The following is a 20369-nucleotide window of genomic DNA, read 5'->3' as shown; positions in this document are numbered from 1 at the left end:
CTAGCCTATTACATGATAATTACATAGAGGTTATATGTATAAGGTGAATATACTATCTTATTTAAACTCACATAACACCAACAAAGTTGCCAGTTTGTGGTCAATGAATAACCCAGATACCTGAAGCATTTGATTTTAGCCTGAGAGTCCTCCCCTTCAGACCTATAAGAGAGATACAGAGAGTAGATTCAAATCAAATCACATCTACAGTCTAGTGGATTAATAGTGTGTGTTGAATAGAGCGCTCAGAGCCCTGAGAGTCGTTGAACGGTACCGGTCTTCTTCATCTTTCATATCTGCAACCAGACTGGAGGCCGATTTGATTTCCCTGGGAACAAAGTGCATGCTTCTATTTAAACTCAAAACCAATTACATCTTCCGTTTTAAAAAGTCAATTGCACTGCCTAGTTAGCCTGGCTGATACCGAACATAAGTCCTCCCGACTTCAGTCTGGACTCTGGAGATGCTGTTAAGATGTTGTTTGCACGATGCATCGATAATTAAGGGTGCTGTGCTTTTACTGTTTTTTTCTCATGTCTCTCACTCAAACACCCACATGCACAGTAAATCCAAACAGTGAGAGGTATCAACCCTCCAGGGGAAGAAAAAAAAAAAAAGACGCAAGCAGGCACATAAAGCGCAAACACCACACACTAACCAATTTGTACAATTTTGTACTGTAATTTTATTTACTAAATGAAAATGGTGTCCAATAATCTTGTAAGAGATGGATGTGATAATGGCAGAGATATATATATTTTTTAAATCACACACACTTACATGTCCATGCTTCCCTTGCGTTTCCGGGGCAGTTCCATTCCTGAGGTCATGCCAGCGGCTGAGGTGGGGGTCATCAAGCTGGGCAGAGAGACAGAATGGCTTTGGTTTTCCTCCACCAACACATCCCCTACAATCAACACACATTTACACAGTATCCATTAACAATGGATTAAAGATCTGAGTAAACAATCCTAAGAGCAGTAGGTGAACAACTGTGTTGGTCATCCAGGCTGGAAATGGACAGTCCTACATTTTCGTTCAAAACGAACCAAAAAAAAACGTGAATTTACCAACAGATGTAAGCTATATCTCAGTACTAGTAGTATATTTTCATTTTATTTAGGCTTGTTGTAGCCTATTTAAGAGGATGTTTGGCAAAGGGCTCTTTAAGACACTCCGACGTGGGGGGAAAAAAACAGCTGTGCCTTTCGTGCGCTAACACTCCCATCTGTCTTTCCTCACTAGCACCGACTTTGCTGACAGTTGTTTTATTGAGGAACGGTTTTACTTACTATAACTGTGATATGTGGTTGGCACACCTAGCTCCCTTAAGATAAATGCACTAACTCCATGTTGCTCTAGATAAGAGTCTTGCAAAATGACAAATGTAAAAGACCGGAGCCTAACCTGCTCACTGGGCACTGTGCATGAGTGTGCACGTGTGTCTGGTCATGACTCATGATAGGTCCAGGCCAGGGGACAATAACACAGGATAGGCCAAGCGTAGCTCCTGTCCCTGTCCCCTATTTATTACACAGTGCCTGTTCCACAGACCCAAATAACCCCATTACCAAATTTGATGTTTAATCCTGCTCTTGCCACTGAAGATCTGTAGAGGGATTGCCGGGCTTTGGATAGGGGACGATGTTCAGGCCACACGCACCCCTCCATCTCATTCATTCACTAACTCACGCTCGTTCCGAATCAGTTTCCTGCACTCACATAACCTACTGTCCAGGGCTCACTCACATGAGAACTAGGTTGATGTCACACAGGAAGAAGGACATTCAGTTGTAGCAGGGTGAGAGATTAATTGATGCCTTATGAATCTAAAACCCTCTTTTGTAATAGTCACTTTGCAGTTATTTGACATTATAATGAAATGCTTATATTTGAAGGTATGTTTAAGCTTATACAAAACAGTATCTGTTCCAGGTGCGTAGGTATGACATTTGGAATACTGGAAGAGGTGACACGTACACGGTGAAAAAAATAGGAATAAATCCAAAACAGAAGCTTGAATGCAAAAAATAGATGTTAATTTGGACAACATAATGGCCAAAAGTTAATTACCAAAAATTAATTAAACTAAATGCATGCTCTTCAACCGATCGCTGCCTTCACCTGCCCGCCCGTCCAGCATCACTACTCTGGACGGTTCTGACTTAGAATATGTGGACAACTACAAATACCTAGGGTGTCTGGTTAGACTGTAAGCTCTCCTTCCAGACTCACATCAAACATCTCCAATCCAAAGTTAAATCTAGAATTGGCTTCCTATTTCGCAACAAAGCATCCTTCACTCATGCTGCCAAACATACCCTCGTAAAACTGACCATCCTACCAATCCTCAACTTCGGCGATGTCATTTACAAAATAGCCTCCAATACCCTACTCAATAAACTGGATGCAATCTATCACAGTGCCATCCATTTTGTCACCAAAGCCCCATATACACTACTCACCACTGCGACCTGTACGCTCTCGTTGGCTGGCCCTCGCTTCATACTCGTCGCCAAACCCACTGGCTCCAGGTCATCTACAAGACCCTGCTAGGTAAAGCCCCCCTTATCTCAGCTCACTGGTCACCATAGCAGCACCCACCTGTAGCACACGCTCCAGCAGGTATCTCTCTCTGGTCACCCCCAAAGCCAATTCCTCCTTTGGCCGCCTCTCCTTCCAGTTCTCTGCTGCCAATGACTGGAACGAACTACAAAAATCTCAAACTGGAAACACTTATCGCCCTCACTAGCTTTAAGCACCAGCTGTCAGAGCAGCTCACAGATCACTGCACCTGTACATAGCCCATCTATAATTTAGCCCATACAACTACCTCTTCCCCTACTGTATTTATTTATTTAGCTCCTTTGCACTTTCTTCCACTACAAATCTACCATTCCAGTGTTTTACTTGCTATATTGTATTTACTCTGCCACCATGGCCTTTTTTGCCTTTACCTCCCTTATCTCACCTCATTTGCTCACATTGCATATAGACTTATTTTTCTACTGTATTATTGACTGCATGTTTGTTTTACTCCATGTGTAACTCTGTGTTGTTGTATGTGTCGAACTTCTTTGCTTTATCTTGGCCAGGTCGCAATTGTAAATGAGAACTTGCCTACCTGGTTAAATAAAGGTTAAATAAATAAATAAATAAAAAATTGCACAGAAAAATGCATGAATAGAAAGGTGAGAAAGCAAAACACAAACGTTTCGGTAATCAAGCCACCACCCGTGTGAATGGTGAGCGCACGCGCACACACACCAGGCTTCTTTTTAATTGCATATGTCAAAAGGTCAAGTGAGCAAATCTATACATGCAAACAGGTACATAGTATAATGCATAATTCAACTACAGAAGCAGACAGAACTACTTTATTTTATTTTTTTAAATGTTACACATACCATATGAACATTTCCTATGAAGAGGTGGGAACTAAAGGGCTTGAAATACCACTAGACTGGCACTCTACACCCCCATCAAGTTACAACAACAAATGGTTAAGGCAAAAATGAAAGTAAGGTGGTTGGTCGGGGTGGGTGTATAACACCAACGTCTAGCAACCGAATGGTTGCGATTTCAAATATCGTCACGGACAACTTTAGTATTTATGCTAATTAGCAACTTTTCAACTACTTACTTATTTTTAGATATTTTGCAACTAATGTACATAGCATGTTAGCTAACCCTTCCACTAACCTTGACTTTAACTCCTAGCCTAGCTAACTTTATCCAGCTAGCTAATGCTAGCCACCTATCTGGAATTCGTAACATATAGTACATTTGTAAATTTCATGACATATTGTACGTTTTTCAAATACGTAACATTTAATACTAATTGTAATTCATAACATTTTATTCTAAATGGTTAATCTTAGATTTATATACAGAATAGGACGAAATGCTCCGAGACCAGGTTGGGATGGGAATACCAAGGTGCTGTTACCTCAACAAAAAAAATACTAATACTGAGCTGTATTGTATGCGCAAAAAGGTATATTTTATACTAATACAATTGCTCAGAGAAAGATATTGTTTAACAAGTAATAAAAATGATTGGAATGATTGGATACCCTGTTTTCAATACTCCAGCACCTTCCCCTTGCAAGGATAATGACATTATCTAAAATGTTTTATAAGATTGGAGAACACATTGGGAGGGATCTTAGAACATTCCTCTATACGGAATCTTTCCAGATCCTTGATATCCTTCCTGCGCTTATGGACTGCCCTCTTCTACTCAAACCACAGGTTTTCAATGGGGTTCAGGTCCGGAGACTGAGATTTTGTGGTCAATTAACCATTTTTGTGGATTTTGATGTGTGCTTGGGGTTCTTGTCTTGCTGGAAGATTCAATTGCGGCCCAGTTTTAGCTTCCTGGCAGAAGCAACCAGGTTTTGGGCTAAAATGTCCTGGTACTTGGTAAAGTTCATGATGCCATTGACCTTAAAGGCATCTGCATGCTTCCCAGTATATGCATATATTATGACAACATTTTGTGATGTCTTTGAGGGCGAGGGATTTTCGGCTTTTGGACTTGGTTGAGGTTTTTTGGGTTGTTCGGGCACACATTTATTTCTGGAGGCAAGCTGAAGTTCGGAGCAGAAATTTTTCCACACTTTGCAGATTCCTGAATCACGAATTTACTGGCAAGAGAGTAGAGTGAGGCCTGCATCCAGCAACGTCACGTGACTCATTTTTGCTGTCTTTTCAGTACAGCACTACATGGAGAGAACAAGGGGGAGTGAGCAAACTCCACTGAACTAGTTTCAATGTATGGAATCACTTGGAAGTTTCCGGATTTTGGGCCAGTAACCGAAAGGTCGCTGGTTCAAATCCATTAGCAGACTAGGTGAAAAATCTGTCGATGTGCCCTTGAGAACAACACTTAACCCTAATAGCTCCTGTAAGTCACTCTGGATAAGAGCATCTGCTAAATTACTAAAATGTAAAAAAGGTAATTTAACACCTAGTGATGTCACCAGACAGGCCAAAATGCCTTACCACCAAAACCGTCTGAAAGCTACTCTTCCAAATAAGGCAGCAGCTACTCTTCCTGGGGTCTGGCAAAATGAAAAACATTACATCTCATAACAGATTTCACAACACACTAAGTGTGTCCTCTCAGGCCCTTACTCCACAACCACATATCTACAACACAAAATCCATGTGTGTGTGTATAGTGTGTATGTTATCACGTGTGTGTATGCATGTTTGTTCCTTCAGTCCCTGCTGTTCAATAAGGTGCATTTTTAACAGATTTTTACAATCTGATTCTACTGCTTGCATCAGTCACCTAATGGGGAATAGAGTTCCATGTAGTCATGGCTCTATGTAGTACAGTGCGCCTTCCATAGTTTGTTCCGCACTTGGGGAGTGTGAAGAGACCTCTGGTGGCATGTCTTGTGGGGTATGCATGGGTGTCTGAGCTATGTGCTAGTCATTTATTATGGACAGACTTCTCCCAATTTTAGCTACTGTTGTATCAATATGTTTTGACCATTACAGTTTACAATCCAGGGTTACTCCAAGCAGTATAGTCACTTTAATTTGCTCAATTTCCATTTTTAAAAACATTTTTTTTACAAGATTTAGTTGAGGTTTAGGGCTTAGTGAAGGGTTTGTCCCAAATACAATGCTTTTCATTTTAGAAATACTTAGGACAAATTACTCCTTGCCACCCATTCTAAAATGAACTGCAAATCCTTGTTAAGTGTTGCAGTCATTTCAGTCGCTGTAGCAGCTGACGTATAGTGTTGAGTCATCCGCATACATAGCCATACTGGCTTTACTCAAGGCCAGTGGCATGTGGTTAGTAAAGATTGAAAAAAAGGGGCCTAGACAGCTGCCCTGGGGAATTCCTGATTCTACCTGGATTATGTTGGAGTGCCTTCCATTAAAGAACACACTGTGTTCTGTTAGACAGGTAACTCTTTATCCACAATAAAGCAGGGGATGAAGCCATAACACGTTTTTCCAGCATTCGACTATGCTCGTTAATGTAAAAAGCCGCACTATAGTCTAACAAAACAGCCCCCCTAATCTTTTTATTATAATTTTCTCTCATCCAATCAGTCATTTGTGTAAGTGCTGTGCTTGTTGAATGTCTTTACGTAGGCTGGCGACCTTCGTGATCAAGGAAGACACCACAAGCCTTTAATCCTTGGCATGCAAAGAATTGCCGCATTGGAACTGAGTGATCCATTTTGTCGCCAAAAAATAGTGTAGTAAATACAGCTTCTGCAACCCTGGAACCGTTCATTAACTTATCCAGACAAAGAGGGCTACATTGTAAAACTCATCTTGGACTAACTTTGTTAGCTTGATAGCTAGCAGCTTAGCGGCTCTGTCAAGCAGACATCAACCTATCAGTTAAGCGGGACTCCAGGACAAGAAATGGCGGTCTTAGCTGTTAAAAGTTACCCGTGTCGCGGAATCCATGCAAAAAAACATTTTGGTATTTATATTTAACGAAGATTGGTTGTTTTAATAAAAAATAACAAACCAGAGCGCACAGCTGAGCACTATGCTGGAAACACTCAATGACGTCTCTGCGCACTCTGATAACACGAGGCCGAAATAAACACACACACTACCAGTCAAAAGTTCAGACACACCTACTCATTCAAGGGTTTTTCTTTATTTTTTACTACTTTCTACATTGTAGAATAATAGTGAAGACATCAAAACTATGAAATAACGCATATGGAATCAGGAAGTAACCAAAAATAGTGTTAAACAAATCAAAATATATATTTGAGAATCTTCAAAGTAGCCTTGATGACAGCTTTGCACACTATTGGCATTCTCTCAACCAGCATCACGAGGTAGTCACCTGGAATGCATTTCAATTAACAGGTGTGGCTTGATAAAAGTTCATTTGTGGATGTTTTCCCCATCTTAATGCGTTTGAACCAATCATTTGTGTTGTGACAAGGTGGGGTGGTATATTTTGGTAAAAGACCAAGTCCATTTTATGGCTTAATGGCAAGAACAGCTCAAATAAGCAAAGAGAAACAGTCCATCATTACTTTAAGACATGAAGGTCAGTCAATGCGGAAAATGTCAAGATCTTTGATAGTTTCTTCAAGTGCAGTCGCAAAAACCACCGAGCGCTATGATGACACTGTCTCATGAGGATCCAGAGTTCTCTGCTGCAAAGGATAAGTTCATTAGAGTTATCTGCACCTCAGACTGCAGCCCAAATAAATGCTTCACAGAGTTCAAGTAAGACACATCTCAACATCAACTGTTCAGAGGAGACTGCGCGAATCAGGCCTTCATGGTCGAATTGCTGCAAAGAAACCACTACTAAAAGGACATCAATAAGAAAAAGAGACTTGCTTCAGCCAAGAAACACGAGCAATGGACATTAGACCGGTGGAAATCTGTCCTTTGGTCCGATGAGTCCAAATTTGAGATTTTTTGTTCCAACCGAGTGTCTTTGTGAGATGCAGAGTAGGTGAACGGATGATCTCCGCATGTGTGGTTCCCACCGTGAAGCATGGAGGAGGTGTGATGATCTGGGGGTGCTTAACCAGCATGGCTTTCACAGCATTCTGCAGCGATACGCCAACCCATGTGGTTTGCGCTTAGTGGGACTATCATTTGTTTTTCAACAGAACAATGACCCAAAACACACCTCCTGGCTGCGTAAGGGCTATTTGACCAAGAAGGAGAGTGATGGAGCGCTGCATCAGATGATCTGGCCTCCACAATCAACCGACCTCAACCCAATTGAGATGGTTTGGGATGAGTTGGACCGAAGGAAAAGCAGCCAACAAGTGTTCAGCATAACTCCTTCAAGACTGTTGGAAAAGCATTCCGTATGAAGCTGGTTGAGAGAATGCCAAGAGTGTGCCAAGGCAGAGGGTGGCTACTTTGAATAATCTCAAATATATTTTGATTTGTTTAAAACTTTTTTGGTTACTATATGATTCCACATATTATTTCATAGTTGTGATGTCTTCACTATTATTCTACAATGTAGAAAATAGTACAAATAAAGAAAAAGCCTTGAATGAGTAGATGTGCCCAATCTTTCGACTGGTACTGTAAAACAGGATAATCAATTTGACCTCACTGGGACTTAACTTCATCGGGGTAGGGGGCAGTATTTTGACGTCCGGATGAAAAGTGTGCCCGTAGTAAACTGCCTGCTACTCAGGCCCAGAAGGTAGGATAGTTTCTAAAACTGTTTCAATGATGTCTGTGAGTATAACAGAACTCAGATGGCAGGCAAAAACCTGAGAAGAAATCCAACCAGGAAGTGGGAAATCTGAGGTTTGTAGTTTTTCAAGTGATTGCCTATCCAGTATACAGTGTCTGTGGGGACATTTTGCACTTCCTAAGGCTTCCACTAGATGTCAACAGTCTTCAGAACGTTGTTTCATGCTTCTACTGTGATTGGGGAGAGAATAAGAGCCATTGGAATCAGATGACTGAGAAAAATGACATGAGCTCAGACAGGCACACACCCATGAGAGTTAGGTGTGTTCCCTTTCATTTCTGGAGACAATATTCCAACAATTCCATTATTGAAGATTTATGATAAAAACATCCTAAAGATTGATGCTATACATCGTTCAACATGTTTCTACGAACTGTAATAACTTTTTTGACTTATCGTCTGAACTTACTGCACGAGCACAGTGCATTTGGAATGCTGGACTGAACGCGCAAACAAAAAGGAGGTATTTTGACAAATATGGACTTTATTGAAACAAAACAAACATTTATTGTGGAACTGGGATACCTGGGAGTGCATTCCGATTAAGATCAAAGGTAAGTGAATATTTATAATGTTATTTGTGACTTCTGTTGACTACAAAATGGCGGGTATCTGTGTGGCTTGTTTTGATGTCTGAGCGCTGTGCTCAGATTATTGCAAAGTGTGCTTTCGCAGGAAAACTTCTTTGAAATCTGACAGTGGTTGCATTAAGGAGAAGTGCATCTATAATTCTTTGAATAACAGTTGGATATTTTATCAACGTTTATGATGAGTATTTCTGTAAATTGATGTGCTCATTCACCGGAAGTTTTGGGAGGCAAAACATTTCTGAACATTACATGCCAATGTAAAATGGGGGTTTTGGATATAAATATGAACTCTATCGAGCAAAACAGACATGTATTGTGTAACATGAAGTCCTATGAGTGCCATTTGATGAAGATCATCAAAGGTTAGTGATTAATTTTAGCTGTATTTCTGGTTTTTGTGACACCTCTCCTTGCTTGGAAAATGGCTGTGGTTTTTCTTGTCTAGCACTGTCCTAACATAATCTAATGTTATGCTTTTGCGGTGAAGCCTTTTTGAAATCGGACACTGTGGTTGGATTAACGAGAAGTGCATCTTTAAAATGGGATATAATAGTTTTATGTTTGAGAAATTTTAATTGAGATTTTTGTTGTTTTGAATTTGGAGCCCTGCTATTTCACTGGCTGTTGGCGAGTGTGTCCCGAGTGTGAAGTTTAATGCAAGGCCAAGGTTCTTTCCAGGGGAAATAGCATTACTCCCACGTTACAGAACTTTGAACCTTTCCACTGCTTTTCTGGATTTAATTATTAGCCAGGTTCCTAAGCAGCAAAAACAAGTATATCCACTAAATGGGGGTCAAAAACAGTGCCCAAATAGATTAGGTGTAGTAACCATCTACATGCAGGTAAAATGTGTTAATGTGAAAACAGTGTAGGCCTACAAGGGTGGTCTAATTAAGCAATAAGGCTTGAGGAGGTGTGGTATATGGCCAATATAAGGGCTCAGGGCTGTTCATTAGCACGACGCAATGTATATTTGCCATATATCACAAACCCAAGGTGCCTTATTGCTATTATAAACTGGTTATCAACATAATTAGAGCAGTAAAAATAAATGTGGTTCTATAGTCTAATATAGCACGGCTGTCAGCCAATCAGCATTCAGAGCTCGAACCACCCAGTTTACAATGACTTATATCAATTGCAAGTCTATCATTATTTAGCTATTCGTCTCACAAGTCTTGCACTGCAATATAGACAGTTGCCATGGGGAATCGTCCTCGCTATATGCTTCAGGAGCAATCAAGGTGTGACACACATGAAAACCTGAATACAGTGTCTTGACCTGGGTCTTGATAAACATGGCTATAGATCATGGGGATCACTAATCAATACGACGAGTTTAGAAGCATCAAAACTAGAATGTGCCTTAAACAAATGAGTAATAATATTAGATTTTTATATGACGACGTCATTGGCTGAGGTCAGTCGGAGGCACGCTGGGGGTGTTCATTAGGGATCACCATTCTGATCTCTTTATATAGCCTTCCTGAAGCCACTGTCGTTAGACTTGGCAGGAGAAACATATCAGACTCGCCAAGTTAGAACATGCACTTTTTGACCCTGACCGCCCTCTGTTTCCATCTATGGGCGTCAGTGTGGCCAGCAAGAGTGTATAAAAACGATACCATAGCTTTCATGGATAGCCAGAGACAAAGAATTGCAAAACATCCCAATTCCCTTGACTTACTTTTATTAAAAGGTTAATCGTCACGTAACCAAAAGCTTTTTTTAGCCACAGTTATTCACACGACCAAGGTCTTAGATAGTCTGTGTTTATACCCACAGTTGTATTCCTTGTCATTATGCCTTTGTAAGGCTATGAAGACAATACCTTCCTTTACCATCTGACCAGCTATTGACAGAGGGTAGTTTTAACTTTGTCTAAAGATTACAGGGTCTATTTTAACAAACCTAACAATGGTAAATCTAAGCACTGGCGCTCTAGGTGCGGGGCTGTCAGAAATATTATTGCTATTTTCACAGCCAGTATTATAAGGGAAATAGCTGGCGGTGGGGGGAAAGGGATGGGTTTTGATTACTAAACAAGTTGTAGATGTGATGAGGGCTTGGCCACTCACTGATCAATCAACTTGTCCCATGGCTTAACAATGCATGCGTATGTCTCAAGTTCTCTCGGTTATTGACAGTCTTTGCATTGTCGTCAACCAATTCGGCTGGGGGCACAGAATATTCTCCTCCTGGTCCATTGTGGATTGATACTACAGTTTATTAAATAACATAGGCTACAGTAACAAGTAACAGCAGAGAAAAAAACATTCCAGTTTGCGCAATAGCCAATGTTTGGAGTGTTGGCAATCAATGTTGTAATAGGCTTCAACGAGCCTAGCCTGTCCTTCGTCTCAACGCACTTCTAAAATCAATACATTTGGAAGAGTGCATCTTTGGTAACTGGATGAGAGGCACTCTTTGGAGATGGACACATGAACGAGCTAAATTAAGTATGGAGGTAGGCATAGGTGTATATGTTATAGATTTAAATATATTTTCAATTCAAGGCACTGACGAATTAACATATTTTATACAAAATCTTAGGCTCCTGTCAATTGTTGCCAATGTGTGAGGCAGATTCTCAATAAAAAAATTTAAAAAAAAAATACAAATCGGCAGTTGATATGGCATTCTATTTGTAAATCAGACAAGCGGCTCTCTTTGAAAATGGGGATGATAGCCTACTTAAACAAGCAAAATTAAGTATGCAGGTACGTGAATTGTGCATAAAGCATGAGAGCACAAACTCAAATATATATATCTCTCTATCTCACACATATAAAAGTATGTTGACACCTCTTCAAATTAGTTGATGTCTATTTCTGCCACACCTGTTGCTGACAGGTAGATAAAGTTGAGCACACAGCCATGCAATCTCCATAGACAAACATTAGCAGTAGAATGGCCTTACTGAAGAGCTCAGTGACTTTCAACGTGGCACCATCATAGGATGCTACCTTTCCAACACATCATTGCTAGAGTATCCCCGATCAACTTTAAGTGCTGTTATTGTGAAGTGGAAAAATTTAGGAGCAAAAACAGGACAGCCGAGTGCTACAGCGCATAAAAATCGTCTGTCTTCTGTTGCAATACTCACTACAGAGTTTCAAACTGCCTCTGGAAGTAACCTCAGCAACATAACTGTTCATCGAGAGCTTCACGAAGTGGGTTTCCATTTCCGAGCAGCCTGACATAAGCCAAAGATCCCCATACGCAATGCAAAGTGTCAGCTGGAGAGGTGTAAAGCTAACCACCAGTGGACTCTGGAGTAGTGGAAATGTGTTCTCTGGAGTGATGAATTATGCTTCACCATCTGGCAGTCCGACGGACGAATCTGGGTTTGGCGGACGCCAGGAGAACGCTACCTGCCCAAATGTATAGTGCCAACTGTAAAGTTAGCTAGAGGAGGAATAATGGTCTGGGGCTGTTTTTAATGGTTTAGGCCCCTTACTTCCATTGAAGGTTAATCTTAACGCTACAGCATACAATGACATTCTAACCGATTCTGTGCTTCCAACTTTGTTGCAACAGTTTGGTAAAGTCCCTTTCCTGTTTCAGCATGACAATGCCCCCGTGCACAAAGCGAGGTCCATACAGAAATGGTTTGTCGCGATTGGTGTGGAAGAACTTGACTGGCCTGCACAGAGCCCTGACCTCAACCCCATCGAACACCTTTGGGATGAATTGGAATGGCAACTGCGAGCGAGGCCTAATCGCCCAACATCAGTGCCTGACCTCACTAATGCTCGTAGCTGAATGGAAGCAAGTCCCTGCAGCAATGTTCCAACATCTAGTGGAAAGCCTCCCCAGAAGAGTGGAGGCTGTTATAGCAGCAAAGGGGGATCAACTCCATATTAATGCCCATGATTTTGGAATGAGATGTTCGACGAGCAGATGTCCACATACACTACATGACCAAAAGAATACTGCTCAAAAAAATAAAGGGAACACTTAAAAAACACATCCTAGATCTGAATGAAATAAATAATCTTATTAAATACTTTTTTCTTTACATAGTTGAATGTGCTGACAACAAAAATCACACAAAAATAATCAATGGAAATCCAATTTATCAACCCATGGAGGTCTGGATTTGGAGTCACACTCAAAATTAAAGTGGAAAACCACACTACAGGCTGATCCAACTTTGATGTAATGTCCTTAAAACAAGTCAAAATGAGGCTCAGTAGTGTGTGTGGCCTCCACGTGCCTGTATGACCTCCCTACAACGCCTGGGCATGCTCCTGATGAGGTTGTGGATGGTCTCCTGAGGGATCTCCTCCCAGACCTGGACTAAAGCATCCGCCAACTCCTGGACAGTCAGTGGTGCAACGTGGCGTTGGTGGATGGAGCGAGACATGATGTCCCAGATGTGCTCAATTGGATTCAGGTCTGGGGAACAGGGACGGGCCAGTCCATAGCATCAATGCCTTCCTCCTGCAGGAACTGCTGACACACTCCAGCCACATGAGGTCTAGCATTGTCTTGCATTAGGAGGAACCCAGGGCCAACCGCACAAGCATATGGTCTCACAAGGGGTCTGAGGATCTCATCTCGGTACCTAATGGCAGTCAGGCTACCTCTGGCGAGCACATGGAGGGCTGTGCGGCCCCCCAAAGAAATGCCACGCCACACCATGACTGACCCACCGCCAAACCGGTCATGCTGGAGGATGTTGCAGGCAGCAGAACGTTCTCCACGGCGTCTCCAGACTCTGTCACGTGCTCAGTGTGAACCTGCTTTCATCTGTGAAGAGCACAGGGCGCCAGTGGCGAATTTGCCAATCTTGGTGTTCTCTGGCAAATGCCAAACGTCCTGCACGGTGTTGGGCTGTAAGCACAACCCCCACCTGTGGACGTCGGGCCCTCATACCATCCTCATGGAGTCTGTTTCTGACTGTTTGAGCAGACACATGCACATTTGTGGCCTGCTGGAGGTCATTTTGCAGAGCTCTGGCAGTGCTTCTCCTGCTCCTCCTAGCACAAAGGCGGAGGTAGCAGTCCTGCTGCTGGGTTGTTGCCCTCCTACGGCCTCCTCCACGTCTCCTGATGTACTGCCCTGTGTCCTGGTAGCGCCTCCATGCTCTGGACACTACGCTGACAGACACAGCAAACCTTCTTGCCACAGCTCGCATTGATGTGCCATCCTGGATGAGCTGCACTACCTGAGCCACTTGTGTGGGTTGTAGACTCCGTCTCATGCTACCACTAGAGTGAAAGCACCGCCAGCATTCAAAAGTGACCAAAACATCAGCCAGGAAGCATAGGAACTGAGAAGTGGTCTGTGGTCCCCACCTGCAGAACCACTCCTTTATTGGGGGTGTCTTGCTAATTGCCTATAATTTCCACCTGTTGTCTATTCCATTTGCACAACAGCATGTGAAATTTATTGTCAATCAGTGTTGCTTCCTAAGTGGACAGTTTGATTTCACAGAAGTGTGATTGACTTGGAGTTACATTGTGTTGTTTAAGTGTTCCCTTTATTTTTTTGAGCAGTGTATTTCAAAGCACTCAGACCATTTAAAACCCTTTTATTCATAGACTACTTGCCTATAAATGGCCAGGATAAAAAGACAACTATGCAATGCTCCTAACTAACCTTGATTAAGGGGAGAGTAGGCTATGCTTGGTTTTTAATCAAATTAAACTAAATGGGGGAGAAACCAGTCATTTTTTAAATGTTTATAAATAGGACATTCACCGGCACAGAAGGCACATCTCTCCTTCCATGGGCACTGCGAGTTATTGCTGGATAGGCTGTGCTTCCGCTCTTCTTCTTCTTCTTCTTCTTCTTCTCCCCCCGTGGATTTTATTTGCTGGTTAGCAACCAACTTTAAGGTGCATTACCGCCACCAACTGGACTGGAGTGTGGACCAGAGACAGTGAATGTCTAAATCCTACCCAATATTCTCATCTCCCTAAGGAAACGAAATACATAATTAAATACTACATCCCCTGAAGAATTCCCCAGCAGTTCACTTACGCTTGGCTCTTCAACACCATACTCCCCAAATCTAATAACAATCAATCCCTTTCTCAAACATATTTCTGGCACTGAAATAGAACATGTTCCACTGTCTCCATCTCCTCCTGACAATCACACCTCCCAGTCTGATGTTTCCCCACCACTTTCAATGTACTATTTTAACCACTGTTCTTATTAATCCCGTGGCTTCTGCTTTACTGATTGACAATTCCATCGCAACATTAGGATGTTTAAGAGCCTGCTTGGCAATAATATCCACTTCCTCATTCCCCTCTACTCCCACGTGAGCTGGTACCCAGAGGAACATCACAAATACCCCCATCTGTTCACCATATACAAACACTGCAAAACCTCATACAATACATCCTGTCTGCTCTGAGACACATGAATTTAAGCTCATCAGTGCTGCACAGGAGTCAGGGAAGATGACTAACGTTACCCTGTTTGACCTTACGTCCTTGTAGATTTGCCAATATGTCATGGCTAGCTGTTGTCTTCTTAACTTTAATCTCTCCCAACTCCACCTGCATCGCTGCCACCGGGGAGGTCCTGAGTGCTCCACAACATATTCTTATGGCTTGGGCCTGGATAACATCTAGCTTTTTTAAAGATGTCTGAGCGGCTGATCCATATGCTATACTTCCATAATCCATGGATGACCTTAACAGCGCTATATATAATTTTCAATGACATTCAATCTGCCCCCCACTCCATTCCGGACAAGCAACGCATCACATTCAATATTTTATTTCCTTTGACAACTACTCTGTTAATATACTCTGCCCATATCATTTGAGCGTCAAACCAGACCCCCAGTAACCTAAACCCTCCCACCCTCTCCAGATTCCTTCCATAGAACTTCAAGTAGATTTCCTCCACAACCTTCCTTCTAGAAAAAAACTGAAAACTTGAAGCCCCACCTGAGGGACCACTGCTCAACTTCCCTAATTGCTTCTTGAACTCATCTGGCTGTATGGGTAATATTTCTCCCTCTCTTCCACAGTGCTCCATCATCAGTAAACCATATCAGGTCTCACCTGAGAGAATCTATTGTCAATTATAAAGGGAGAACAACAAAGGACTAATGACACTTTCCTGGGGGGTACCATTATCCACCTCATAGCTTTCAGACATAAAGCTCCCCACCCTCACTTGTATTGATTGCCTGAAAAGAAAATCCTTTATCCAGTTAAAAACCCTTCCTCCAACCCTCATGTTATCAAGCTTGATAAGTAGGCCTTCCTTCCACATCATAAGCCTTCTCTACATCAAAGAAAACGGCTACCACCACCTCCTTATTTTCCTGTGTCTTCCGTATGACTGACTCAAGGCACAGTACAGGATCCATCGTTCCCCTGCCTTTCCTGAACCCACTTTGATCTGGTGACATTAGTCCTCTACTCTACAGAAAGGAAGTCAGCCTTTCCGTTATCATAACTTTACATATGTGAAATGTCAACACTATCAGCCTATGGCTTGCTTGAAAGAGTAGTAGGGTCTTTCCCAGGTTTCAGTATTGGCACCACTACCACCTGCTTCCACTACCACCTGCTTCCAACTTCCAGGCAGCTTCCCTTCCTGCCCCACCTTATTGTAAAGGCCCAATACTTTCCCCATTGTTTTGTCACTGAGATAAGCCATCATGATGTAACACATATCATCCTTCCCAGGAGATGTTACCCCAACTTTAGCTAATGCTCTCTTCATCTCAGCCAACGTAAAAGGGCCATTCATTGTACCCCCACCATCTCGCTCTGATCCAGGACCCCTGGATGTTCTCCTCTTACCCTCTCTCCCACGCTGCCCCTCTTTTGTCATATTATTTGAGCTGTGCACGTTCACAAATGCCTGGGCTAACATCTGACTTCCCCATATCTCTCACTGCAACAAACTCCTCACTTTTCAGCACAGGGAGATCCCAATATCTTCTGATCCCACTCATCCTCTTAATCATCCCCTATACCTCTCCCACAGGAGTGGTCCTGCCTATGTTTCCACAGAACCGGCGCCAATAGGCCCTCTTAGCTGTCCTAACGATCCCCTTACTACTGCTTGTGCTTGTTTATTCTGAATCAGGTGCTGGTAATTATGGGACCTTTTCAACATTCTGAAAGCACTGTTCCTACTCTTCACTGCTTCTCTTCACTCCTCCAGGGTACTGCATTACTCTCTCCCCCTGTACCCATAGGAATCACCTGCATTGCGGCCCCTACTATTGTGTGCTTCTGCTCTCAAAATCCATGCCATTATCAACTGCATTACCGTTGAGACCTTTTTATATAACTCCACATTAGATCGGCATGAAATTGTCACTTTTGCCCTTGTTTTTAAGAACACACCTCAAATATTGTCACCCCTCCCACCTCAGCGGAAGTGAGCTGATGTTAGATAGGTAAATTGGCAAACCTGGGATTTGGGCTGGAAAAAGCCAGAGTGACAGTTTTGATGACATTTCAAACTAACTTGCGCTTGACACTTGCCCTATGTCTCAAGGACTGTGAGTGTGTGTGTGTGTGTGTGTGTGTGTGTGTGTGTGTATAGCTGTTTGATAAAGCATATGCAGTGTGTGCAAGCATCCATTATGGTTCTGAGCCATTGTATGGAGGCAAAATGGCGCCATGTGACTTGATATGTAGGCTACTCTGACACGCAAGGCGGCAGATTTCTCTTCGTCTAACATATTCACCACACAACTTTGTCAACAAAACTACAGTTTAAGAGCATATGAATGTTGAAATTTGTAGCCTAAACAATGTTTTAGTTCTGTAAATAAGTGCACGAGACTTACTGAGACAAGCTTGAGGGGAGAAAGAGCACAACATAGTCAGGCCTAGAAGAGTTGCTGTTTGACCTAGATAGGCCTATTGTATAACTGTCACACCTCAGCACTCAGCCTGCCCATAACACACAGACAAGGAACATCTTTATGAAATGATCGAACACAGTGAATTTTTTCTAATATACAGATGACGAAAAACCATACAGTGTCAATACAATTCAAATACAGGCCACGCTATTATTATTTTCTCTAGTCCTTAAACTGTATTTTGTTTTGGTGATTTCAAATCAAATCGTATTGTCACATACACGTGTTTAGCAGATGTTATTGCGGGTGTAGCGAAATGCTTGTCCTTATAGTTCCGACAGTGCAGCAATATCTAACAAGTAATACCTAACAATTTCACAACAAATACCTAATACACACAAATCTAAGTCAAGGAATGGAATTAAGAATATATAAATATGGCCGAGCAATGTCAGAGCGACATAGACTAAGATACAGTAGAATAGGATAGAATACAGTATATACATATGAGATGAGTAATGCAAGATATGTAAACATTACTAAAGTGGCATTATTAAAAGTGACTAGTGTTCCATTTATTAAAGTGGCCAATGGTTTCGAGTCTGTATGTAGCAGCGTCTCTGTGTTAGTGATGGCTATTTAACAGTCCGATGGCCTTGAGATAGAAGCTGTTTTTCAGTCTGTGTGTGTATATTCATAGTAATTAGGGGCTTAAACATGTGGAAAACTTTGCCTCATATTTATGTTTAGGCCTAATATAATAATATATTTAGCTAAATACATGTTTTAAAAAAGTATTATCAACAAATAGCCTATAGTATAAGGCAATGTAGGCCACTAGTGCACTATGGTTGCACAACCACTAGGCTCTCTTTACCACAGTCATCAGGCATACAATAACGATTGAAAAAGTTGTTTTTCTGCAATATAAATGTTACGCTCGTTTTTGGACTGTTTGTTAACGGTAACTGAAACGAAGTAGGCCATCTTCAATTAACACTTCAATAATGGCAGTGATAATCACACAATGTAGTGCAAGTAACAAACACAAAATGCAACCAAAAACTGTTGTATTTTCTACATTTGTAGCAACCAAAGACAAAAAGTATCCATACCATTTAGGCGACGGCCATGGCCTAAATATCAGGCTATTGTTTTTGCTATAGCCTTTCGTTGCAAAGATTAATAACATAGGCCTATATGTAGGCCCATCAAATGAAAATTATAACTTTTAGCTTATCAACCACATGCATATCTTCCTAATTGCTGCAGCGTATCTTTAGAAAAAAAATAACCAAATCATAAGCCTACATCATTTTTTATCGCTTAGTCTGAATTGTAGCAGATTTCGGATCTAACGTTGACAATAGAGGCCTATAGGCTACTATGGAATAACATAGCCCGACCCACGGTAGGCTATAGCGCACTATGCTAAGCTATTCAAGGAAACATGTATTATTAGACGTGTGTTCTTGCTACAGTTGCCGACAGTATTCATAAACCTCGACGGCGATACATAGTAGCTACCTAGCTACCTAATTTGGCTACATTGTCAACAGGAATACCGTGGTGTAAGATTGCTCGACTGATCTACTGACCTAGTTTTGGATAGGGCGCAGAGGAGCTTTGGCCAATCATTGAGACGTTTGCATAGTTCCCCATACCCCTCTGCGGCCACTTTAGAACGGGCAATCACTTGCGAGTCGACACAGGCCGAAAAAAATAACACCAGTAGAAGCTACCAGATATAGTGGGTGTAATGTAATTTACCTGTCTGTTCCCCTGTCGCTCTGTCACCGCCGCCAGCCGCTGCATTCCTTGCCGACATGGCTGGAGCCGGTACGCCGGGGCCCAAGACTCCAATGCATGTGGATAAGGAGGAGGGGGGCAGAGTGTGTTGTATAATTGACTGATTTATTCTTCCAAGGGTGGAGCGATCGGGGACACAAAAACGTGAAAGGAAAGTACACGGTGTAATCGGGACACAACGTAACCTACAAATCCGTGAACATGCGGAAGTGGAGACACAGCGTCCATCCACTGTCTGGCCAAAGATGGTTTAGTATGGTAGGCATCACTGCACTCAAATCACCCATTAAAAAAGCACGGCTCTTCACGGATTTTCTTGCTAAACCGGGGTGAGAGAGGGCATAGAGAGAAATAGTAATGGCGCCTTTTTATAGGCGATAACTCTGCCATGGTTCGTTGGACAAAGCCTATGAGGCAAATTAATGGCGTTGTAGTTTTTTGGGGAATAATCACCGAAACTAATGATTGTGGTAAACACAGGCTTAGGCGATACATTTTGTTCTTTGACAATCTTTATGAGCTAATGTCGCTTTTTGTGAAATTAGAAGAATGTATGTAATAATACAAAACACAAATCACATAAAGGTAATGTTAACTGACGGTAAAATGTCATATAACAAAACGTCTATACTATCCTAAACCTGTGTTAACCTCAGACCTTATTTTCGGCGTTTATTCCAAACTCTATTCTTTCCGCATTCATTTTTTCAAAGGGATGGCTGAACGAACCATAGGCGAGCTCTATTGTGAATATTACGAAATTAAGGTCACGTGATCATGAGCTAAATTTCTAAATAAAAGTTTCCCATATTTTTTTTTACTTAACTTACAGGAAATGTTTCTGATTTAAAATAACAAAATCATAGTTTAATCATAGTTTAAAGTGACTTAAGTATACATTTATTGAAGGGGAAAAAATGACATATTATTGAAATAA

At 41.8% G+C, this 20369-nt stretch overlaps 1 protein-coding gene across 5 annotated transcripts in view; it reads right to left on the bottom strand.

Moving 5' to 3' along the window:
* The window catches only part of bmal2 (basic helix-loop-helix ARNT like 2), a 37309-nt gene extending 17231 nt beyond the window's left edge, over nt 1-20078 (bottom strand). The window contains exons 1-4 of one of the 5 annotated variants that reach the window (XM_014125375.3): nt 19394-20077; nt 781-907; nt 275-328; nt 121-162 (exon numbers count right to left, since the gene is read on the bottom strand). In XM_014125375.3, the coding sequence (XP_013980850.1) occupies nt 121-162; nt 275-328; nt 781-907; nt 19394-19451 (281 nt within the window). In that variant the 5' untranslated portion in view covers nt 19452-20077. Of the gene's footprint in view, nt 1-71; nt 163-274; nt 329-780; nt 908-19393 lie in introns of those variants that run through there. The other 4 variants (XM_014125378.3, XM_014125376.3, XM_045688295.2 and 1 more) reach the window with 4 other exon arrangements.
* Nucleotides 20079-20369: the final 291 nt, after the last annotated feature.

The sequence above is a fragment of the Salmo salar genome, chromosome 10 (assembly GCF_965601325.2).
Source record: "Salmo salar chromosome 10, fSalSal1, whole genome shotgun sequence".
Lineage (NCBI taxonomy): Eukaryota > Metazoa > Chordata > Actinopteri > Salmoniformes > Salmonidae > Salmo > Salmo salar.
This window is presented reverse-complemented; position numbering and strand designations above follow the sequence as displayed.